The sequence below is a fragment of the Felis catus genome, chromosome E1, assembly GCF_018350175.1.
Source record: "Felis catus isolate Fca126 chromosome E1, F.catus_Fca126_mat1.0, whole genome shotgun sequence".
Taxonomy (NCBI): domain Eukaryota; kingdom Metazoa; phylum Chordata; class Mammalia; order Carnivora; family Felidae; genus Felis; species Felis catus.
Genome location: NC_058381.1, coordinates 4,652,729 through 4,676,786, shown reverse-complemented (window position 1 = coordinate 4,676,786; position 24,058 = coordinate 4,652,729). Strand labels below are relative to the sequence as shown.

The window sequence follows — 24,058 nt, the reverse complement described above, 5'->3', positions numbered from 1 at the left end:
GCTACTATTTCCCTGGCTCCCTTTGCTCCTGCCCTACTGGCCTTTTTTCCCTTCCTGTGCAGGCACACTCACCTCCCAGGGCCTTCTAATGGCTTGCTCCTTCACTTCGTGTCTATTCAAAGATCACCTCTTCAGAGAAACTTTCCCTGATTTATCAGTTTAGACACCACACAACCGCTATTTCCTGATCCTGCTTTGCCTTTCCTTCGGAGCATTCATCGCTAATTGACATCAGGTGTTTGTTTATTGTCTGTCCCTAGACAACAATGCATACACACTGGAAAAGAATTTCCAGGAAGGCAGAGACTTTGCCTATTTAAAGAAAAATTTGTTTAATGTTTATTAATTTTTGAGAGACACAGAGAGAGAGTACGAGCTGGAGAGGGACAGAGAAAGAGGGAGACACAATCCCAGGCAGGCTCTAGGCTTTGAGCTGTCGGCACAGAGCCTGATGCAGGGCTGGAACTCACAAACTGTGAGATCGTAACGTGAGCTGAAGTTGGACACTTAACCGACTGAGCCACGCAGGCATCCCGAGACTTTGCCTATTTTGTTCTCCAGCACTTAAAATCCAGCGCATAGTAGGTGCTCAATGAATGTTTGTTGAATAAACGATTGAATGAGTGTGTGCTCACTATGTTGCTGGTTCTGTGCATGACAGCCTCAAAATTAGCAATTCCAGGTATGAATTGCGTCACCATCCTGGCATGGTGGGAGATCGCAAGCTGGTTCTAGGTGGCCCCATCTCAGCCAGGTTCGAGGGCTTTGCCATCATACCCCCCCAACAACCTTTCAGGTAGGGTGATGAACTTATCTGGATTTACCCAGGACTGTACTGACCTTAAAACTGAAAGTCTCAGGAACGTCTTCAATCCCACACAAACTAGGACAGTTGGTCATGCTGCTTTCCAGTATCCAGGCTCCATCTTGCATGTTTTTTCTTATTGTTGTGTGTATGAGTGTGTGTTTGGGGGAGGAGGGGTGCTGCTGACTTAAGAGTGTTCTTCGCCATCTGAACAGGAAATTGGCTAAATGCATCGGGTAGGATGGGAGGACTGGATGGACAATGGTCAGGGTGTGGTCATCTGGTGAGCTTCCCCAAACAGCAACATAAGAGACAGGAAATAACAACAAAGAGGGCATTGTCCTGGCTTCCAGAGCCCCCTGGCACTGACAGAGAAAGCTCTAGAGAAAGCTGCTGGTTTCTAAATCTCTGGCTGTCCTGCTGACATGGCCCTGCCTACTCTTCCCTTTCCCAAACTATGGAATCATTTCCAAATAATACCCTGCCATGCATTCATTAACGTAATCATCATAAGAACCCCATGAGTTAGGTTTTGTTATTATCCCCATTTTACAGATAAAGAAACAAGCTCAGAAAAGTTAAATAACTTGCCCCAAATTCAGTTTAAATTATGAAATCAGGATCTGAACCTCAGCATTGTGACTCTCAAGGTCCATTCTTAATTACTACGTCGCATGCAGATCTTAACAACATAAATATACATTTTGGCTATGTCTGGCAAAGAATACATGTATTTTAGAATACATCATTTAAGATCCCAACAGTAGTAATTAAAAAAAAATTTTTAATGTGTATTTACTTTTGACAGAGACAGAGACAGAGCACAAGCAGGGAGTGGGGGGCAGAGAGAGACAGAGACACAGAATCCGAAGCAGGCTCCAGGATCTGAGTTATCAGCGCAGAGCGTGATGTGGGGCTCAAACTCACGAACCATGAGATCATGATCTGAGCCAAAGTCAGACACTCAACTGACTGAGCCACCCAGGCGCCCCCCAACAGTAGTAATTAAAAGTAATCGGTCATACTGTTCCTAGTTCTAATGGGGCTTTAAGCAACCAAAGTAACCAAACCACAACTAACAGACAAAAATGACACGCAAATGACAGGAGACCCTACTGCTGGCAGGGTATCAGTCCGGATTATGAGGCCAAGCAGGGAAGTCTCCAGTTTACAGAGCAGACCTGGCCAGTAGGATTTCTTCTTTGAACACAGTGTTCCCAGACCATCCACACAATCTCTCCCATGTTGTTTCAGAGAGGGTTGCCTGGTTTGTGTGTAATTCTGAGAAGCGTGTATAATTCTGAGAGCATTAGTGTCTTACAGGATCTTGCAAAGCCAAAAGCAGCTGCCTTGAGCAAAAACACAAACCAGACTTGGAGTCAAAGATGTTTGTTCTAGTGCCCCTCTGCCACTTACTAGCTGTGTGACTAGCTGCTCAACCTTGCCAGGCCTCAGTTTTCCCACGTGTAAAGCTGATTGATCTATATCCTCGTTGAGATTTAAGGAGAATCTATTTAAATGATTCTTTTGATAATCCCCTATCAACTGTGCTTTGCAAAATTCCTATGTATGAATGCCAGCAGTGAAGAAGGGTATATGTTGCATTTGAACAAGTTCTGAATTAGGTCTCTTGGGTTTGAAAGTAGAACAGGAAGGGAGTCTGTTTCCACCTGTAGCATTAATTAGGTAATTTGTCTGGAACCTCAATTTCTGATTCTGTACGGTCAGAATTAGATTAGATAATATTCCAGCGCCCCCCCCCAACTCTGGTTCTGGGATCTAATATTCTCACCCAAATCTTTAATTAGGCAATGCAAATATGAATTAGTGTCACTCAGTGATGTACCTGTCCTATGACTTTCACCCAGAAATTTCTGTCCCTGGCTAGGGAACTTCCTGCTGCTTGCTGAAATTTCAACTGTTACATAAGCTCTTACATGGCTGTGAGGGGTAAGGTATGATCCCGCTACCAGCACAATTAATTGCCCTTTCTTCTCAAGTAGCCCTCTGAGGAATGACCTTGGTCACACTTATTTCCTAGTCCTCTCTATTTGGCCCTGCTACTGCCTCTCTCTTTCTTGCACCATCCAAATCTATGCTTCCTCTGAATGCATCTTGCATACTGATTGGTGGAGAGATTTGCTCCTAGGGAAATCAGGAAAACGTTTCCCTCCTCCTTGACACCTGCTCACTCCTTAATCCTTTGCCATCAAAGCTTCCACCCCCACCATCCTGCTGACATTAATGTCAAGATCACCTCCCTGACCAATGCAATGCCCTTTTCGGTCTTCTTTTTCTCTGGCTTCTCTATAGTGGTCTCCATTAGACCCTCTCTCTTGACAATACCACCGCCCTTGACTTGTTCTGACTCTAATAATAAAGTTCCCTTTGCTTTCGAGTTCACAAAACGATTTTGTCACAAGAATGGAGAAAGCCCTTGTTCACAGACCTCCTCTCAGGTCTGGGAGAGATGGGATGATGGTGTGGTTGTGTGAGCTATGGACTATGGCGGGCGGTAGCAGTGGGATAAAGATGAGACCCCCAAAAGGGCATATGAGTGTAAAAATAGGCGGTCACCCCACTTACTAAAGCCAAAAGTAGTCTTCTTTACTTGAGGACTTTTATTTTGTTGAGTAATCAGCTGCATAGGAATGGCAGAGCTGAAGGGCTCCCATAACAGAGCTGAGTACCAGTAAGAGTTGGGGGAGACACTCCGGGGAGGAAAGGAAATAAACTACCAGCATCCTTGTGAAGGAAAATGGAGTTTGTAGGCCTGACATTTCTGATGCACACTTTGAATACTTAACTCTAGGGAGTGTAATATAACCCTCTTCCACGTCTCCCCCCCACAAAATCTTTAATAAAGTCCATGTTGCTCTCTTGGGTTTTTGGTGCTGACGGATTATTTGCTGTGGTCTGTATCAAGGATGATGCAGATGGAAACATAGTGTTTGGCATGAGCTAGAAACAGGCTGCGTGCAGAGACACCCGGGTCAAGATGGAAATGATGGTATTTTGTTTGATCCCCCACACCGTCCACATTGCTTGGGCAGAAACAGAATTATCCATATGCTTTTGCAGCTGAAGGGAAAACAGCACAGTTGGTAAAAGGGGTGATGTGACTTGTCACAGTCACTAAGTGGCAGAAGTAAAATGCAAACCCATTGGTTCCCTTTGGCTCCAACGAAACCTCACTCAGGTATTTGCCCACCCGCAGAATGACCTTTCCTCCCCACTCTGCGTTCCCTCCTCTCACCCCCTAAACATGCAGCCTTCTTCTGAGAGAGCTTAACCTCCTTAATGAGTTCAAGTGTTGCCCCATACAGGTGACAGCTCCCCTCCCCCCAAAAAGTCCCCTTCCCCATAGACCTACGGTCTTCAGCCTTGCTTCTTTAAACTTTGAACACTTGTCCCTCCATCCTGTCATCTCAAGTTCGATATGTTGAAAATCTAAACTCATCTTTCTCTCCTGTACTTCCTTGGGACTGGGGTCATGCCCCTAGATTCCCAGGCTGAAATGAGGGCTAGATGAAAGGTGGTCAAACCTGGAAGCCATCTAAGTCCCATGGATGCTACCTTCAGGGTATCCCTTGGGTTTTCTCTTTCTTTCTTTCTATCTATCTATCTATCTATCTATTTATTTATTTTTAATGTTGATTTACTTTTCAGAGAGAGAGAGAGAGACAGAGCATGAGCAGGGAAGGGGCAGAAAGAGAGACACAGAATCTGAAGCAGGCTCCAGGCTCTGAGCTGTCAGCACGGAGCCCGATGCGTGGCTCAAACTCACAAACCGTGAGATCATGACCGGAGCTGAGGTCAGACGCTCAATCAGCTGAGCCTCCCAGGCGCCCCTCTCTCTCCCTTTAAATCTCATTCTATCTCACTTAATCAAGGCCCTCCTTATTTCACACCATGATTATTTTTGTATTCAACACAAGTAGATTTTAATGTACTGATACAATGCGGGGTTAAGACTCAAAACAATAAGCCTATGGCCCATAGAGGTCTTTTCATCTCCAAGGTTTAAACATTTTCTCTTCTCGCTATACCTAAATGGGACAGTGAGGCAGAAAAAGTTTGATCCACATTAATCTTCTTCTCCTTGGATCTGCAGGATGGACTCAGAGACAGCAGGGCACGACCATTGTGAAAGCCAGCCTTCCGGGGCTGTGGAGAGTTTTCACACAGATCTGAGTTTGTAGGGCCATCCAGGGGATAATGCTAACTCTCTAACTGCCTGCCCGCAGGCTCTGAGTCTGTGTAATCATCTCAGCGAGTTTTGCAGCAAGGTTTTTTAAATAGTTGCTAAATGGTTCTGGGCTCCCCTGGGTTCTCCCCTCTCCATTATATCCTACCATCAGTTCTAGAAGCATCGTCAAATATCTTTACATATATATGTTCACTGTGCTGCTCAGAACATCAAAAGATCCCCCAGTGATCTCAGAACAATGTCCCGACTCCTTCACTGGGCCTTGGAAGCTCGTGGCTGAGTAGGTTAAGTGTCCGACTTCAACTCAGGTCACGATTTCATGGTTTGTGGGTTCAAGCCCCACGTTGGGCTCTGTGCTGACAGCTCAGAGCCTGGAACCTGCTTCAGATTCTGTGTCTCCCTCTGTCTCTGCCCCTCCCCGACTCGTGCTCTGTCTCTCTGTCTCTCAGAAATATATAAATGTTTAAAAAATTAAACAAATAATAATAATACGAATATGAACAACATAAACCCCTCAGGCTGGTAGAGAAAATCAAACATAATATACGAAACTGCAAGATGAACTAGAAACTACTACAAAAAGTTCATTATTATCTCTGCAGCACCCCCCCCCCCAGCTGCTGCCGACTTCCTTCCAGATCTCTCTCTCCTCCAAAGCAGTATCACTATCACCAGTAACAATTCTGATGAGATTTTGCATATACAACATGCTTTAGGGGGTTCAAATGCCTTGTGCTTACATCTAATCCGTGGCCCATCCCACTCATTCGGACGCTTAGCTGAACCTTGGAAAAGTGGCTTCTCCTTTCCCGTCCAGGGGCCCTGTCCCCACGTCTTTTATCAGCTCTTTTGAGGCAATGACCCCGTTTTGCATCCCCATTCCCCACTGCAAGCACAGAACCTCGTGCCGAACAGGCACCCAAAACTGACATGCTTGTGGAAGCAAAAGCTTACAGGCACAGGTTCTCGAGTCAGAGAAGGTTTGAATCTTGTTCCCACCACTTACTCTTCACATGGCCTGGGGCAGTTCACTTCCACTGTCAGTGGCCCAGTTTCCTTGCCTGTAAAAAGGTCACTAGAAAGATATTAGTGCTCCCCTCACAGAAGGAACTATCACAAAGCTTCAGTGAACCTATATGGACAAAGCCTGGCGTGCGGTAAGTTCTTAATAAGTGTAAACTACGACTATTAAGTGAAACTGAGCCTGATTCTACTGTCTTTCCTACCACTCCACAGATTCCCCATGAATCCCCTGGATTCATTTATTCACTGGAACGTCTACTCAACATCTGCTACACGCAGAAGGCTGTCCCTTGAATAAAAGCAGCTGTGTTTATGGCTGATGGCTCTCTGTGGCTTTCTCCTGGGCCAAATGCTGCTAAGGAACAGAGACAACCTCCATGTGGATTACAGCCTTCTGGTTCCCTTCTTGTTTTCTGGAACAGGGACTAGGATGGGATTGCACCATCAGATCCACAGGTACGAAAGTTACTCCTGTTTACTGAAAAAGATGGCTCCGATCCCTTAATGTGCTAATATCTTCAGTGAATCTCTGATGGCTGGCAACACTGTTTGCCATTCTTCCAGTTCGCCACTGGGCCATTTATTTTGCAGCTTCCCTCAGAAGCAGTATTCTGCCAAATCTGCTTTGGAAAACACCACGTGGAAGTCTTATTCCTGTCTGTTCCTCCTCTACTCACAGTGTTGTTCCTGTTCCTGTTCCTCCTCTACGCACACGTCAACTTTCCTGTGGCAATGCCCCACCTGTACCAGACTACCCACTGGAGGACTGAATGAGACTCTTGAGTCACCATTGATCATATATGACTTAAACAAGTCATTCTGTGTTGCCATCAATGGCTCTAATTTTCTACACATTCAAATATCACTTATGTTCTAGAAAGAAAGAAAGAAAGAAAGAAAGAAAGAAAGAAAGAAAGAAAGAAAGAGAAAGAAAAGAAAGAAAGAAAGAAAGAAAGAAAGAAAGAAAGAAAGAAAGAAAGAAAGAAAGAAAGAAAGAAAGAAAGAAAACCCAAGCAACCATAAGAGCTGTCACAAAGACCATGTATTGTCATCAGAACTCCAGAATTTCATGTGGAACTTACTGACTCTGAACTTCAGCATGATTCGAACTTTGTAATCTGCTTCCTGGTCTATACCAGATTAGAAAAAACAAACTCGGGCAGGTAGAGGCAAGCATACTAACCACAAAAAGAAATCACACCTGGGATGCCTGGGTGGCTCAGTCGGTTGAGCGCCCAACTTCGGCTCAGGTCATGAACTTGTGGTTCATGAGTCCGAGCCCCACATCAGGCTCTGTGCTGACAGCTCAGAGCCTGGAGCCTGCTTTGGATTCGGATTCTGTGTCTCCCTCTTTCTCTGCCCCTCTCCCGTTTGTACTCTCTCTGTCTCTGTCTCTGTCTCTCTCAGAAATAAACATTAAAAAAAATTTTTTTTTTAAGGAAATCACACCTGAGAGGCTGGCCATGAAGTTGAAGGTGTAAAAACTAAAAAGCAAGGGGCACCTGGGTGGCTCAGTCAGTTAAGCATCCAACCTGGGCTCAGGTCATGATCTAACAGTTCGTGAGTTCGAGCCCCACATCGGGCTCTGTGCAGACAGCTTAGAGCCTGGAGCCTGCTTCAGATTCTGTGTCTCCCTTTCTCTCTGCTCCTCCCCTGCTCATGCTCTGTCTCTCACTCCTTCAAAAATAAGTAAAAACATTTTTAAAAAATTTAAAAAAAAACTAAAAAGCAAACACAAAAATTCTTCACAATCTAGGAACAATTAGCACAGGGAAAAACCCACTACGAAAAACTAATTACTCTGATGACTGCTTTCCATCATCCCCCCAGATGCCTGGGTGAGCAAGAAAAAGTTAGATCCTCTTCCAGGTACGGATTATATAACACAAGATAATACGAAGTTTTAGAAAGCTTTCCTTCATCACTGGATTTTTTTTTTTTAACAATAAATAAATAAATAAATAAATAAATAAATAAATAAATAAATAACACTGGATGTGTTAAATGGTTGATCTTAAGTTTTCCAGAAACTTCTGAGAAGAGGCACGCACCATTCCATATCAATGCTAGCTAGCTGAGATGGACTTACCGTCCGTGCTATTGATCGCCCATTGCTTGACAATTCATCCTGTGGTTCTGCCCTTCACTGACCTTCTTAGCACACCCTGCCCCAGTGCACTCAGCCCCTAGGACTCTCTAAGTCTCAAAGATCTGTGTCCAACGTCAAAATCCCTACGCAGCTGACTTGGCATTATGCAGCCTCCGCTGGTCATTTATCCAAGTAATTTAACAAGAGTGAGAGATCAGGGCTACGACGCATTTACATCTCACAAGTAAATGGTGATCCCCCAAATATAGCCAAGTTGGAGTGCTGGGCTGGCAGATTTGGGAGTATAAAGAGAGCTGGAGGGCCACACTCTCGAAACTGCTTCGCCGCAGCATCTCAAGGTAAGTGCTCACAAGTGCCCACTTGTTTGCTCCGTGTAGCCGTGATTAAACCTCATCAGGTTACAGGTCAAGGAGGTACGGCCACACCGGTAGTCATTATTGAAGACCTACTAAGCGTAAGGTCTGGTGTTAAGGATAAGACAGGTGACAATACGGGAAGATAGATAATTGCCTTTCAAAAAGCTCTTACAAGGAGGAAAAAGACAAGACTGTAAGCAATTAGGAGACCAAAAGATGTGTAACCTGCAGAATAAAACTGAATATGATGCATCATTCTGCCTCTCCTAATTGTTTAGGTACGTGTTACACCACGCGGTTAGCAAACAAACATGTTCATTTGTGATATCTCTTCTGTGATTGCCTTGAACTATTATTTGAAATTTTTATGGTTATTTAAAATTGTTTCCCATGTCAGGATTTCTGGGAGATGATTGCAGGAAGAAGCTCTCCCAAGCATTCTATCCATCCTAGGATGCCCCGTGGGCATGATTAGCTGCTGTCCAAGACTGGTCTTGCACAGCGTGCCTTGTGGACGGTGGGCTGGGTCACGTCTGACACTGCATCCGTCAGAGGGGCCCCAGGCTTGGGAGACTCTGATTCCAGGCCATCGTCTCCACCTGAGTACCTCCTGTCATGCATTCACAGGGCTAAAAGAAATCCTGGAGATTATTCTGGTCCATCTGTCTCGTTTAGCAGAAGGAAACCAAAGTTCAAAGAAATTACAAGAGCTTCTTGATGGAACCAGTGTTAGAAAACAGATTCTGCCTCAACGTCTTACTTGTTTTAAACTAAGGACTCAGAATATAATATGTAATCACTGAATTTTTTTCCTGAAAATTTGGGTAAGAATTTCAGGGGATATAGCTGGAGATGATCAGAGACTCAAAAGAGAAAGAGATGGAAAGGGCAACAAAAGTAATAAGCCAAGTGTTGAAATGTCTCTTCCTGCCCAAATGGTATTTCATGACAGGTCCCCTGGTTCCATAGAAGTACTGTGGAATAAATGGGAAGTTTGCTTAAATTAAATTTGATGTCAAAAATGTTCAGACTCTCACGGCTCCTAGAGATCATCACGTAGGTTATAAACTCCTAGACTGGAGATGCTTTAGTCCTAGACGAATTTTCAGCTGCCCTCCCTAACCTTCATCCTCTCTAGGAGAATGTAGACTATTCAAGGGAGTGTTTTTCCTACATGCCTGAAAGAGGCTTTGCCTACAATTCACACCTTTCTCTTATTTCCAAATGAATTAACTACTGGCTTTAAGCATCCAGGTTAAATTTGGATCATTTCCTCTCCCTCCTTTCTTTTTTTTTTTCCTGACCGCTCACAGCCCCCTACTCTCAGCCAGAAGCATCATCTCCCTAAGGCCCCATAGCATTTCATCAGGCTCTTTCAGAATTTATGTTACTTTTCCTTGGTTGACGATTTATTTGATCGTTTCTCTTTAACTCTTACTAAATTTTGCATTCACGTAGGGCAGAGACCATCTTTATTCTTCTTTGCACCTCATCTTAAAGAACTGACATGGTACTTTGCACACACAGAAGATACTTTTTAAAAAGATATAAACCGTATGTTGTAATTAACCAATTATTTAAAGAATAATCATTTAGCCAAAGGGGGGGAGTGGCAAATTTAATTCCATCCCACATCTGCTGTGTACCTTTTTAAAAGCAGAACTTGCAGCAAACACAGTTTCTATATTTATTTAAACTGTTATATAAACATATATATTATATATATATATATATATATTTATTTATTTATTTAGAGTTCACTTTTTCTTTGTTTGTGTTTGGTTTTGGTTTCTGAAATGACCCCCAAGAAGACACATTGCTCCTGAAGGACACCGACCATCACTTTGGAAACCAAGAAGGTAAGAGTCAATTTCAACCAGATTTGAAATTAGCAAACTTTGTTTTACCTATTTTCATTCCGACTGCGCTCATAAGGAGCTGAAATTGAGGACACTGAAACCAATTACTTAAGTATTCCTAAAAGCAGATTTCAAAATATGCAGGTTTTACCAAATGAAGAATAGTTCCCCAAATTTGCTCATTACCCTAATAGGCATAAAATACAGTGCAGAATTTTGACACACAAGCTCCAGGTCAATATAGTTAGTTGGCCCAGAAGGTAACGTTCAACGTTCATACTGTTATGATTCAGTCTTCACACACAGGCTAACCTTGCTGTTCCTTGAGCAGTCTACATCATTGAATCCACCCAACTATGCCTTTCCTCCGAGAGAACAGAGATCGATTCAAACCTATACTAATAAAAAGCCCTTTCCTTCCCACCTCCCTGCAAGATTTGCATTTACTAGAGACAATTCCAGATGACTTAGGACCAAGGACACCAAAGTATAATTGAGTCATGACCCCACCATTGCCGACAAGATATGGTGGCTGAGGAACTCCCAGCCTGAAGGGGGATGAAAGAAATTCAAGAGCGACATCAGGTGCCCTGACGGCGAACAGATAAAGGGGGGTGGGGCACTGAGAAGGTGGCAATGGAGATTAAGTGGACCCGGGTGGCTGACTCAGAAGACCCCCAAGGACAGGAACAGAGTTGGGGGATGAAGAGACAGGGCTGCATGGGCATATAAGCCCAGATCCAGTTTTTGAAACAGAGAAGATGCTAATTAAGGGACTTGGGGAGGGCAGCGTCCAGGAGCACCATGAGTCACGCCTAGAGAGTTGGATCAGACCTAACAAGGCAAAGCTGATCAGCCAAGAATGAATGGTTTTATCCTTGGGTCGCAGAGCACAGTTGCATAACTATGACAAGAAGATCTGACTTAGCAACCGCACGCACGCAGAGGATTGAGGGGGTTTTGCTTGACAGTGAGCGGTGAGTCAGCAGGGGGACAGGGCTGCCAAAAGGCAGTCGCCACCTCGGGCGTTGCACCTGGGTCAAGAGAGGGGAGGGCACAAGGTGATGGAGGACGACATGTGGTTTGGATGTCATACTTTGAGAGATTAACAGCAGTGGGTTCGCCATGACAGTAGAGGAGAGTCAGAAGCACATCACGGAGGAAGCAGGTGAAGGTGGGACGGAGGCCGTTCAGCATGGAGAAGAGAAAGCTAAGAAGAACCAGAGAAGCCGCCACTTGGGTTCAGAGTTGTCTTGTGGGCAGAAGGCTCGCACTCCCCCTGTTGTTACCAAGAGCCGGGATGCGGGTGGGTCGTCCAGCGGTTACAACAAGCCAGATTTTAGTCTCCAGCACGAAGAATCTTGAGCCCGTGAAAACCGCCCAAAACAAAGAGAGCTGTCCCTGACGGTGTTCAAGGAGGAGGGATAACGAACCCCTTTTCCAGAATGTTGCTGACACAACTCGTGCCTCATCCAGGTAGTAAAATTAGGAGATCCTGGGTTCCGAGTCACGGTTAGAGTAGTGGCTAAAAGGAAAGCATCTGCACTTTAAAACTGATCGTGACTTGAAACCCACAGGAAAGTCTTGTTTCCCTGAGATGCCTAAAAATAGTTTGTCCGTGGGCTATTGTGGTTGTCCCCATCTTCAGGCTCTATTCTTACCCACCGTCACACGTTCTGTGATTTATCCATTTAACACCAGTACTGTTAAATCCCTTAATGATTTTATTTACATGGATTCCCTTTTTTTCTTCGATTTTTTTTTAATGTTTATTTATCTTTGAGAGAGAGAGCACGGGGGAGGGACAGAGAGACAGGATCCGAAGCAGGCTCTGCGCCAACACCAGAGACCCCACCGCGGGATTCGAATTCATGAACCCTGAGATCATGACTTGAGCCGAAGTCAGATGCTTAACCCACTGAGCCACCCAGGCGCCCCTTCTTCGATTCGTTTTTTTAGTCACCCTACCCTGAATGCTTGCTATGAAAGTGTGGACCACCAGCTGAGACATTTGTTAGATCTTCAGAATTTCGATCCCACCCCAGACCTACTGCATCAACGCACCCATTTCAGCAACACGCCCAGGTGGATTCATCTGCACGCCAACGTGTGAGAAAAACACTGCCTTATATCACATCACCGGCATCAACGGGAACAGCACACTCTCTAAATGGGAGGCACATATCAATCACCCTGTTTGATCCATTTTATTTTCTTCACATTTTTCACAAAATATTATCTCTGAACATGAGAAGCATCTTACAATCAGTGAAATGAGGACTGTAGTGAGGTGCGTTTTTTTTTTTATTTCTGAAACATGAAATAATTTACCTCGCAATTGATGACAGTTAGGTTTTGATACGATAATAGATTTAACGAACACATGATTATTACAATTAAGAAATATTTGCCTAAGGTCATTTTGTGCAGGACCGATGGACCATGCCATGGTTTTGGAAAGAGTGGTTTCAGGAGAGCAAAATAATGACTCAAGCTAGTAGTTCCCAAACATCGCTGGGTTTGAGGCCCTTGGGAAGAATTCAGGTTCCCCAGCCTCAGCCACAGAGATTCTGTTGCCAATGATTGACGTAGATCATTTTCCAACACTGGGTATCATGCTGAATGCTAACCCATGCTAAATCATGTAAGGTCATACACCTGTAACCTGACAAGATTCCCTCATTGTGCCAACAACTCTCAAGTGTAACCTGCAGATCTTCAGAGATTCCTAAGAACTTTTCAGGAGGAACAGGAGATCCAGACAATTTTCATAATAATGCCTAGATACTATTTGCCTTGTTTCACTGTGTTAACCTAATGATGCAAAACAAGGGTGGGCAAGGCTTCCGGTGCTTTATTACAAATCAAGGGATGCCACCAAGCCAGACTAGTTGGAAAAAAAAATTGTTTTTAATTTAAAAAGCCAGTTTTGGGAGCACCTGGGTGGCTCGGACGACTGAGTATCCAACTTTGGCTCAGGTCATGATCTCACAGTTCATGAGGTTCTGCGAGTTCCAGTCCTGCACTGGGCTCTCTGCTGTCAGCACAGAGCCTTCTTCAGATCCTCTGTCTCCCTCGCTCTCTGCCCCTCCCCCGCTTTCTCTCTCTCTCCCTCTCTCAAAAATAAATGAAACGTTTAAAAATTCTTAAAAAACTAAATTAAAAAATAAAAGCCAGTTGTACTTAAAAATTACTTACAATTTCCAGCAACAAAAATTATTAATTTTAGCATCCTTCAATTCTTGCATACATATATTTAGAATATTCTCTGTGATGAAATGGGAAGTCTGTGGAAGGCACTTCTGCTATGTACCAGAGTTAGGTGGTTGTCTCCAGGAAAAGCACATGCACAGTTGCTTGAGTTGCAGTATGAGCTAGCCACTATATTCACACGGTGCCATCAATACCTGAAAGAAATGTGGTTTTCCAGAACTGGATATTTGGCAGACATGTTCTCAGAAAGGAATGAAGTCTGCTTATCATTTTGAGAAAAACACCTGACAGTATTTGTTACTAATGATACAGATGAACTTTCTTTTTTTTTTTAATGCTTATTTATTTTTTGAGAGAGAGAGAGACAGAGCATGAGTGGGGGAGGAGCAGAGAGAGAGGGAGACACAGAATCCGAAGCAGGCTCCAGGCTCCGAGACATTAGCACAGAGCCCGATGCGGGGCTCGAACCCACAAACTGTAAGATCGTGACCTGAGCCGAAGTCAGACGCTTAACCGACTGAGCCACCCAGGTGGTCCTATATTTGAGCTTTCAAGCAAAAATTAGAATTTTTGAATACTTGCATCTGCTACCACTAACTTGACAACTTCCTAATACTTGAAGAATTTTCTAATGAAGTCCGTGCAGACATTGATAATTGTGATTGTTTCATATCCTGTTTCGAAACTTAACATTTGGAAGTTTCGTATAACTCAGGGAACCAGTATTTTCCAAGGGACTCACGTATGATGTTCACAGGTGGGAAAAGATCCATTCAAAGTTCAAATACAGGGGGCGCCTGGGTGGCTCAGTCAGTTAAGCATCCGACCTCGGCTCAGGTCATGATTTCACGGTCATGGGTTCGAGCCCCGCATCGGGCTCCGTGCTGACAGCTCAGAGCCTGGAGCCTGCTTCGGATTCCGTGTCTCCCTCTCTCTCTGCTCCTAACCCACTCATGCTCTGTCTTGCTCTGTCTTTCAAAAATAAATAAATGTGAAAAAAAAATTAACAACAAAAATAAAACTTCCAGTAACAGACTGAGTACAGAAGCAGGCATGAAAATCCAGCTGTCTTTTATTCAGCAGACATTAAAGAAAGTTGCAAAAATAAGAAACAATGCTACTCTTCACACTAATTCATTTTTGTTCTGGAAAATATAGTCATTTGCATAAAAATGTATTATTTACGCTAACAGGTAATGGATTTGATAGTAACTTTATTTTACTTATTTTTTTATTTTTAAATTTTTTTTTTCAACGTTTTATTTTATTTTTGGGACAGAGAGAGACAGAGCATGAACGGGGGAGGGGCAGAGAGAGAGGGAGACACAGAATCGGAAACAGGCTCCAGGCTCTGAGCCATCAGCCCAGAGCCTGACGCGGGGCTCAAACTCACGGACCGCGAGATCGTGACCTGGCTGAAGTCGGACGCTTAACCGACTGCGCCACCCAGGCGCCCCAATTTTTTACTTATTTTTTAAGTTTATTTATTTTGGGGGAGGGGGGGAGGGGCAGAGAGAAAAGGAGAGAAAAGTCTAAGTAAGTGCCACACTGCCAGCACAGAGCCCAGCATGGGGCTCAAACCCACAAAGCGTGAGATCGTGACCTGAGCTGAGATCGAGAGTTGGATGCTTAGCCGACTGAGCCCCCTAGGTGTCCCTAATAGTAATTTTAAACGAATTAATGAATATTTTTAAATGCTCTCCACTTTAATTTCTAATGTCTAGTCTCTCCTCTGAAAATCTAACCACCATGGTTCAGCGGAGGCACTGACCAAAGTAGAATTACGATGCAGCCTAGCTGAATAAGGCCCAGAGGGAAGCAAATGCTTCTCTGCCTGTAGGAATAAAACCCCGCAGTGGCACCAGAAGGAATAATAAAACAACTGTTACCCATGAAGAGCGATTTCATAATGGGTAAGCCGGGGGAGACTGACTTCCAAGAGAGAACCATAAACAGTTCAATCCTCCTACTTTTAATAGGAAACGTAAAAGGCCTTATTAGAAAAAGAGATGAACTTCTCTTAAGAGAGCTATGGGGATACACGTGTGTAACTTCACTCTATAATCAGTTACAGGAGAACAAGTAGGGAAACAGGAAGGAAAGGGAAGGTGGGTAACTGGGGGAAAAGAAGTGGAGGGACCCCAGGGTGGGACGGGGGCTGTCAGAATCCAAAGGGGGCGGGACAAGCAGGTGCAGAGGCAGAAAAGGAGTCTGAGAGTCACAGCATCTGCAAGAGCCTTAGAAATAAGCTTGACTTGCGACCTCATTTTAAGTGGAAATAGAGGGGCGCCTGGGTGGCTCAGTTGGTTGAGTGTCGACTTCGGCTCAGGTCATGATCTCACAGTTTGTGAGTTCGAGCCCCGCGTTGAGCTCTGTGCTGACAGCTCGGGTGGAGGCTGGAGCCTGCTTCAAATTCTGTGTGTCTCTCTCTGCCCCTCCCCTGCTTGTGGCCTCTCTCTCTCTCTCTCTCTCTCTCTCTCTCTCTCTCTCAAAAATAAATAAACATTTTTTAAAAATTAAGTGGAAACAGAGGCCCGGTGAAGCTAAGTGGTTTGACCAAGTGCAGCACTGGGACGTTAAAGCCAGGTTTTCTGGCTTCTAAGCAGGGAAAATACATAGAAGGATCAATGAAGGGGGGGATGGTTTGGGGAGGGAGGGAGAGGGGAGAGAGGGAGAGGCAGAGGCACGTGTACACATACTCACACACACACACCAGCCAGTGAGTTGTAAGGCAGGTGTTAATCTAATTAAACACTGCCTGTCACACCCTGACACTGTTACACACAAGTGAAATTTGGAGGACACTGCACGATGGCCAATACCTCTCAAGTCTGCTATGCGTAGAAATCACCTGGAGATCTCATTAAAATGCAGCTTCTGGGGACACCAGGGCGGCTCAGTCAATTCAAGCCTCCGACTTCGGCTCAGGTCATGATCTCACCATCTGTGGGTTCGAGCCCCACATCGGGCTCTGTGCTGACAGCTCGGAGCCTGGAGCCTGCTTTGGATCCTCTGTCTCCCTCTCTCTCTGCCCCTCTCCCACTCACACCCTGTCTCTCTCTCTCTCTTAAAAATACATAAACATTGGGGCGCCTGGGTGGCGCAGTCGGTTAAGCGTCCGACTTCAGCCAGGTCACGATCTCACGGTCCGTGAGTTCAAGCCCCGCGTCAGGCTCTGGGCTGATGGCTCAGAACCTGGAGCCTGTTTCCAATTCTGTGTCTCCCTCTCTCTCTCTGCCCCTCCCCCGCTCATGCTCTGTCTCTCTCTGTCCCAAAAATAAACGTTGAAAAATAAATAATAAACAAACAAACAAACAAACAAACATTTAAAAAAAATTTTAATGCAGCTTCTGATTCTGTATCCGGCGTGGGTTCTGCATTTCCAGCACATCCCTGGGTGGTGCAATTATAACAGGTTCAAGGACCACATTTATAAGAAGGTTTGAGGCCAGCAGTTCTCAGATGTGGTCCCTAGACCAGCAGCAGCAGCATCACCTCGGAACTTGCTCGAAATGCAAATTCTCAGGCCCTCCCCCAGACCTACTGAATCAAAACTCCAGGGTTGGGGCCCAGTCCTCTGTGTTTTAACAAGCCCTCCAGGTAAACTCTGGTGCACATTAAAATGTAGAACCACTGTATTTGGCCATAATGCTTCCCATCAGCTTGCTGCCTAGAATGTTCTAAGCGAGCGTGGCAAGAATATTTATGTTCAAGTCATTACTTTCCATTGCATGTCTGAAATTTCTACTAGGAACTATCAACATCCCAATCACTGTTTTCAGACACCCTTAAGATTTGGGAATCTTAAGAGGATCTTAAGATTTGAGATCACAGGGCTCAAACAAGGTATGTCATTAAGGAAGTGCTTCCCAAGTCCTCTTTTGTTGGGCTCACCTTTGTTGGGCTCACTCTGGTTGATTCAGACTTCCTTCCGAGCGTGGAGCTGAACTAAGAGATATCCCCCCAAATCAGCCCCCAGGGATGAAAACCACCCCTCAACCAGTTTTCTTAGGATGCAGTCTCTCCCTTAGCTCATTGCTCCTTGCCCACTCTAAGACCCTAGACATAGTCCTGGATTCATCATGACCTAAATTAATCCCAGGAGCTTTTGATCCGACCCCCTGGATGGGTAGAAATAATAGGGTGGGACCCTTTAGATTCAGGAGTCACCAGGCTCCAGACTCAGTCATCTCCCTGGTCTTCCCAGCCCCCCTGCAGTCATGAGTTCTGATGCCGAGATGGCCATTTTTGGAGAGGCGGCTCCCTACCTGCGGAAGCCAGAGAAGGAGAGAATCGAGGCACAAAACCGCCCCTTTGATTCTAAGAAAGCCTGCTTTGCAGTAGATGATAAGGAAATGTACGTGAAAGGTATGATCCAGAGCAGGGAAAATGACAAAGTCACGGTCAAGACGCTGGATGACCGGGTAAGTGTTGATCTCAGATGTCCTTGAAAATGTGGGCATTCTCATGTACCTTTGGCGTGGAATATTGGAAATCACGTGCTAGTCCGTAGCAATGTGAAGACAGAACACAACTAACGTTGATCTATTCTGTAGTGAAGTGACATTTGCAAACGCCTTCTTTCCTGCTTCTTTCGTTTTTCCGGGACTTGGGCTTTGAGAGTTTTTGTGATGTTTGCTTTGGAGAAAGGAGAAGGTTCGGGTGGCAGAGGTTGGACCATTTAAGGGAAAGATCGATGCTGGTTGCTGCTGGGTGGGCCAGGCAAATGTCATTCCCTAGGCTGCAGAGTGACTTATAGAGAAAACACTAGAGGCAATTCCTAGCTTAATGTAGAGAATTACAGGGCACCATTCAATTCAATATTCACTGGACGCCCACCACGCCTGGTGTCCATCACTTTGCAGACAGAAGCAAATCTCACAACCTGCCTTCCCAAAGTTTACCATCTTGTGTAGGAATCAAGATGTGACTGGCAGGTATGAGTCTCAGTTCACAAACTCAGGCATACAAGGCAGATCTTTATTTTATTTGTTGTTTGTTTATTGAACTTAACCTCTGATTTCAGCCTCTTTGCACTGAGCTGGAAATAAATTTTCTTCAGTCATTCTTGGGGGCCCCTCCCTTGGTTGTGCCTCATTTTCGGAATCTTACACGGTCACACGCTGAGGATCTCACTGCTTCCCTGAATGATCTGAAAAGAAACAAGTCCCAATGTCTGAAGGTTCAGGATACACAGAATTTTCCATCTCCCCTTATGCTATCTTGGGTATCTTACTCTAGTGCAGAGCAGCGGGGCAAATGAGTCTCCTTTCCTCAAGAGATTTGGCCCGTACCAACAAATCCCCGCCTTTTTGCCTTCTGAGGGGAAAGCCACAGAAGGGAAATTAAGTAATAGTCTCAGAAATATACAGTTTGACCACGGACCATGGTGCAAGCCCAAATGCTGTAAATGCAAAGAATGATGGAACCCCGGAAAAGATAGGGAGACAGGAAACAGGTCACAGGGGAGGTGTCGCCTGAGCTGAACTTTGAGGGGTTCTGAACATAATTTCGGTGAAGGTACTAGAGACAAAGGAACCCATGTGAGCAGAGGTATTGAGGTGGAAATGCACAGAAGACACTGGAATACTTCTTTCCAGCCTCTCGACCTTTGTCCCATATCAGCACTCACAGCAAATTGGTCGAACAGAGGCGGCCCGCCCTGCCCTGGCCTTGGCCATCCCGAGTCCCGCTTGGACCCCGAGGGCTAAAGGGCTCTATCGCTGTGCGTACCTGTGGCTCATTCCCCGCACACGGGATGGCACGCTGACAGGGGGCACCAGACCAGACCCGGTTATGCAGTTTGACCGGGATTAGGTTAATCAAGGATAGTTCTTTGTGGATCATCTCTGGGAATGGAGATGATCCATAAAGCTGTTCATGGTAATGGGGTGATCACACTGCAGTGTCTCACGACTTCCTCCGCACCAGGTAGAGTGGGGTACAGAGCATTGGCTCTCCTACCCATCATGTGCTTTTCCTCTCAATCCCCAGACACTCACCCTGAACAGTGACCAGGTGTTCCCCATGAACCCTCCCAAGTTTGACAAGATTGAGGACATGGCCATGATGACGCATCTGCACGAGCCCGCCGTGCTGTACAACCTCAAAGAGCGTTACACAGCCTGGATGATCTACGTGAGTGCCCTTTGGCATCTCCTTATTAAGCCGTCCCCCTCTCCGAGTAAAGCAAGATCCACATGCTGCATTTTCTGGTTCTCTCAGACCTACTCGGGCCTCTTCTGCGTCACCGTCAACCCCTACAAGTGGCTGCCGGTGTACAACCCCGAGGTGGTGGCCGCCTACCGAGGCAAGAAGCGCCAGGAGGCCCCGCCCCACATCTTCTCCATCTCCGACAACGCCTATCAGTTCATGCTGACGGGTGAGTCATTTCTTCAATCCGTATTTTTTGTGAATAGTTTTTAGTTCCTTATTCAAGCCCTTTCATTGGACTGCTTCTCAGCTAATTATTCAAGCCCTTCGATCATCTGGATGGGGCGACGAGCAAAGTGACCTTGGGAGACTCTGATGATTACATGATGATTTTGCAGCATCTTCCATTAGCAGCCATGGTTCGTAGGCCAGTGCTGACGACTGATGCCGCGCTGCGCACATGCTTACTGGGGGGGGGGGGACCAGGAACACAGAGAGATGCCCTGCCCTTACCTCCACAGAATCCCCCAACATGAGCATGCTTAGAAGGGAGCCTATTAGTGGCAGCTAGAAAGCAAAGTTGGAGAAATGCGCATAGCAAAGTCCCTGCGCTGTCTTCCTCCCCAGACTCGGGTTCCTCTGTCTCTTCCCTAAATTTCCAGGAGGGCACAGGATGTAGAGATGTGACAATAGTGTCACGACACCCTGTTTTCTGTCACTTTGGCCTGCGCTACTTTCACCTGACTCGATTTGGTGCAGACTCAAGAAGCAGAAGCAAGCCTCTGAGATTTGACGACCCTGAAAGTCATCTCCTAAACCCCATGTTGTCCAGACCTCAGCCCTTCCTCTCTCACACTCAGTCCTAGACATTACTGTACATTTCATATTTGTCTGCAAATCAGCTAAAGTTACATCAATTTGAAAAGGAAGATCGAGGGGCGCCTGGGTGGCGCAGTCGGTTAAGCGTCCGACTTCAGCCAGGTCACGATCTCGCGGTCCGTGAGTTCGAGCCCCGCGTCGGGCTCTGGGCTGACGGCTCGGAGCCTGGAGCCTGTTTCCGATTCTGTGTCTCCCTCTCTCTCTGCCCCTCCCCCGTTCATGCTGTGTCTCTCTCTGTCCCAAAAATAAATAAACGTTGAAAAAAAAATTAAAAAAAAAAAAAAAGGAAGATCGATAGCACTATTTTTTTTTTGTTTGAGGAGGGTTTAATATTTTTTTAATGTTTATTCATCTTTGAGAGAGAGAGGGGCAGAGCATGAGCAAGGGAGGGACAGAGAGAGAGGGAGACCCAGAATCTGAAGCAGGCTCCAGGCTCTGAGCTGTCAGCACAGAGCCCAATGTGGGGCTCGAACCCACAAACCATGAGATCATAACCTGAGTCGAAGTCAGATGCTTAACTGACTGAGCCCCCAGGTGCCCTGTGGAGGGGGGGGGGGTGTTTTAAAGCTTATTTACTTATTTTAAGAGAGAGAGAGAGAGAGAGAGAGAGAGAGAGGCATGCACATGAGTTGGGGAGGGTCAGAGAGAGAGAGAATCTTACGCAGATTCCACACTCAGAGTGGAGCCCAACGTGGGGCTCGATACCACAAACCATGAGATCATGACCTGAGATGAAATCAAGAGTCGGATGTTTAACTGATGGAGCCACCCAAGCGCCCCAATACCACTATTTGTATGAGTTTCTAGGGCTGCTGTGGCAAAATCCCATAAAGCAGGTGGCTTACACAACAGAAATTATTGTCTCAAAGTCTGGAGGTGGAAAGTCCAAGGCTGGGGTATCAGCATGGTTGGGTCCTTCCAAGGGCGGAGAGGCAGAATCTGTCCCCTGCCCCTCTTGCAGTTTCTGTGAGTTTCCTGGCTGTCTGTGGGGTTCCTTGGCTTGTAAAAACATCACTCTTCTTATACATTTGCCTTTACATGGTGTTCTCCCTGAGTGGATCTGTCTCCAAACCTCTCCTTTTGATAAGGACCGAAATCATATTGGATTTGGGCCCCACCCACCCCAGGGCGACCTTATCTTCACCAATAGCACCTGCAAAGACCCTGTTTCCAAACAAGGTCACATTCTGAGTTCCTGGGGGTAAGGATCTCAACATAGGAATTTGTGGGGGACACCACTCAACTCATAAGCATCTGTAAATGGAAAACCACGGTCACTTTCCACGAGTACAGAGTAAAGGTAAAAGAAAATCTCAATGACAACCAATCAGTGCCCATAGATTCTAATTAGAAGCCGTGCCTTCCCATAAGCTCTGAGTCTGAGACTTGTTCTTTGTTGAGAAATGGCTGGCAAGGAGTTAAAGACCCATGAACAAGAAAAACTTTCACACTGTGGGATTCACTGTTCACTCGCCACGCTGTCCGTGGTGCACATCCCACATTTGGGGAACCTGCACCAATGGTCGCGAGGAAGATTAGGCACGCCCCAGCCTCACACCGCTAGTTCAGGTCAGCGCGACATGGACCCTGACCACACCCGATGTTGCCCTGTTTTTTGTTTTTTGTTTTTTATTCCGTGTGTTTGCTGTTTCTTTATTCCGTTTTCTTCCCTCTGCATTTCCAGATCGAGACAATCAGTCCATCCTCATCACGTGAGTAACCTGTGTTTGCACCATGAGGACACGGAAGCCGGCACTGCCCCTTCCACCCTTTTATCTCCCTTACTTTTAAATCGGCAGCGGAGAATCCGGCGCGGGGAAGACCGTGAACACCAAGCGTGTCATCCAGTACTTTGCAACAATTGCGGTCACTGGGGACAAAAAGAAGGAGCAGCAGCCAGGCAAGATGCAGGTAAGCACCTCTCTCCATCGGGAGGTTTGCGGGTATAAGTCCAACTTAAAGAGTGGGTGAGCACCAAGTGTAGGCAGTGCACCTCGTCGTGTCCTAAGGGTGCTTGCGGGGCAGGGCGGGAGGTGGTGGCACCAGCTCCGTCAGGAAAAGCCAGGGACAGGTGAGCCACTCACTATGCACTCCCCTCCAGGAGGGATGCTTCAGGCCAGGGGCTCTCAAAAAACAGGTGAGCGCACGTAAGAATCACCAGGAGGGCTTGTGAATGACCGATCGCTAAGCCCCTGGCCCAGAATTTCTGACCGAAATGCCAATCTCACATTCACAACGCTGACGCTTTGCATTTTCATCACGTTCCCTCTGTTCACGCAACTGGTCCAGGGATCACACTTTGAGAACCAGCTGGACAGGACAGGAGTTTGAAAACTGCCCTGGAGACAGAAGGATAAGCAGTCGTGGTGGGGGGTGAGGGTAAAAGTTCTACCTTCTTAAAAAAAATTTTTTAATGTTTATTTCTGAGACAGAGAGAGACAGAGCATGAGTGGGGGAGGGGCAGAGAGAGAGGGAGACGCAGAATCCGAAGCAGGCTCCAGGCTCCGAGCTGCCAGCACAGAGCCCGACACCTTCTTTAAGCGGACTTCTGAGCAATAGTTCTCATGACATATTTTTTGCTACTTAAAATTTTTTTGAGAACCACTATTTCTATAAGTGATCTCTTGGGTCACTTTAATTGCTCAATTCTATTTATACTTCTGAATCCAAATCTATTAGTTGGGTCCCGATGCATGCAGTAACGGGTGTATGTATTCTAAAAATCCATGCTTTATAATGAAGTGTTATCAGAGAAGAAAGGCAGCCTGAAAAATCAAGATGAAGCCTGAAATCTGGTGTGACCAGAGTCACGTCAATGCTATACTAATCAGACCGTCTCCTGGATGGGACCTTGAAGCCTCCTCAGGAGGTGGGGGGTGAGGCCGTGGGTTCCTTCTCACACCTGCACTGGCCACCGGGCTGGACTGGTCAGCATCTCTCCTTGGACCCTGCCCAGAGCATGCACACATTCGAGTCACCAGGGGGCTCCTTCAGGGGACAGTCCCAAGTCCTCCCTTTGTCTCTTCTTTATTATTAGGGGACCCTGGAAGATCAAATCATCCAGGCCAATCCCCTGCTGGAGGCCTTTGGAAACGCCAAGACTGTGAGGAATGACAACTCCTCAAGATTTGTAAGACCCAGTCCAATTTTCCACACCCCCCCACCCCCACCCCAGAACCAAACCCTCTCCTCAAATGCTGGATATTAAAAAAGGCCACATAAACCAGAATATAGCCAGCCCTATTCTACCCTCACGTGATTCAGATCTATCTGCCCTGCTGGGATATTCTGATACACTGAAGAATGTGTTGCCTCATTCTTGGCAGAGGGAGAATTATCTGTCCCTTCCTAACTAGACAGCGACATCTCAGAGCATCCTGAAGTTATGGTGATTCAGGTTCCACAAGTAGAGAGCAATTCTTTTATGCTAAAATTGGTCTCTTGAGGCAG

The 24,058-nt window shown here is 45.9% G+C and overlaps 2 protein-coding genes and 1 long non-coding RNA gene across 7 annotated transcripts in view; 1 reads left to right on the top strand and 2 right to left on the bottom strand.

Moving 5' to 3' along the window:
• ADPRM (ADP-ribose/CDP-alcohol diphosphatase, manganese dependent) overlaps positions 1-1,045 on the bottom strand; it is a 578,681-nt gene extending 577,636 nt beyond the window's left edge. The window contains exon 1 of the mRNA XM_045045312.1: positions 841-1,045. The gene's annotated coding sequence lies outside the window, so the exon portion shown is untranslated. The remainder of the gene's footprint in view (positions 1-840) is intronic.
• Positions 1-24,058, top strand: part of LOC101083886 (myosin-13) — a 70,856-nt gene that overhangs the window by 446 nt on the left and 46,352 nt on the right. For 3 of the 4 annotated variants that reach the window (XM_045045311.1, XM_045045308.1, XM_045045310.1), the window contains exons 2-9: positions 6,252-6,494; positions 10,313-10,363; positions 17,784-18,000; positions 19,571-19,714; positions 19,802-19,958; positions 22,293-22,320; positions 22,408-22,519; positions 23,646-23,738. In XM_045045311.1, the coding sequence (XP_044901246.1) occupies positions 6,358-6,494; positions 10,313-10,363; positions 17,784-18,000; positions 19,571-19,714; positions 19,802-19,958; positions 22,293-22,320; positions 22,408-22,519; positions 23,646-23,738 (939 nt within the window). In that variant the 5' untranslated portion in view covers positions 6,252-6,357. Of the gene's footprint in view, positions 1-6,251; positions 6,495-8,050; positions 8,487-10,312; positions 10,364-17,783; positions 18,001-19,570; positions 19,715-19,801; positions 19,959-22,292; positions 22,321-22,407; positions 22,520-23,645; positions 23,739-24,058 lie in introns of those variants that run through there. The other variant, XM_045045309.1, reaches the window with a different exon arrangement.
• On the bottom strand, positions 4,588-7,257 carry LOC109494190. 2 transcript variants are annotated; one of them, XR_006590023.1, is made up of 3 exons: positions 6,716-7,257; positions 6,022-6,090; positions 4,588-4,972 (listed from the first exon to the last, which is right to left on the bottom strand). It is a non-coding gene; the product is annotated as an uncharacterized LOC109494190 (long non-coding RNA). The 2 variants fall into 2 exon arrangements; XR_002148834.3 differs by having other exon boundaries at positions 6,022-6,076.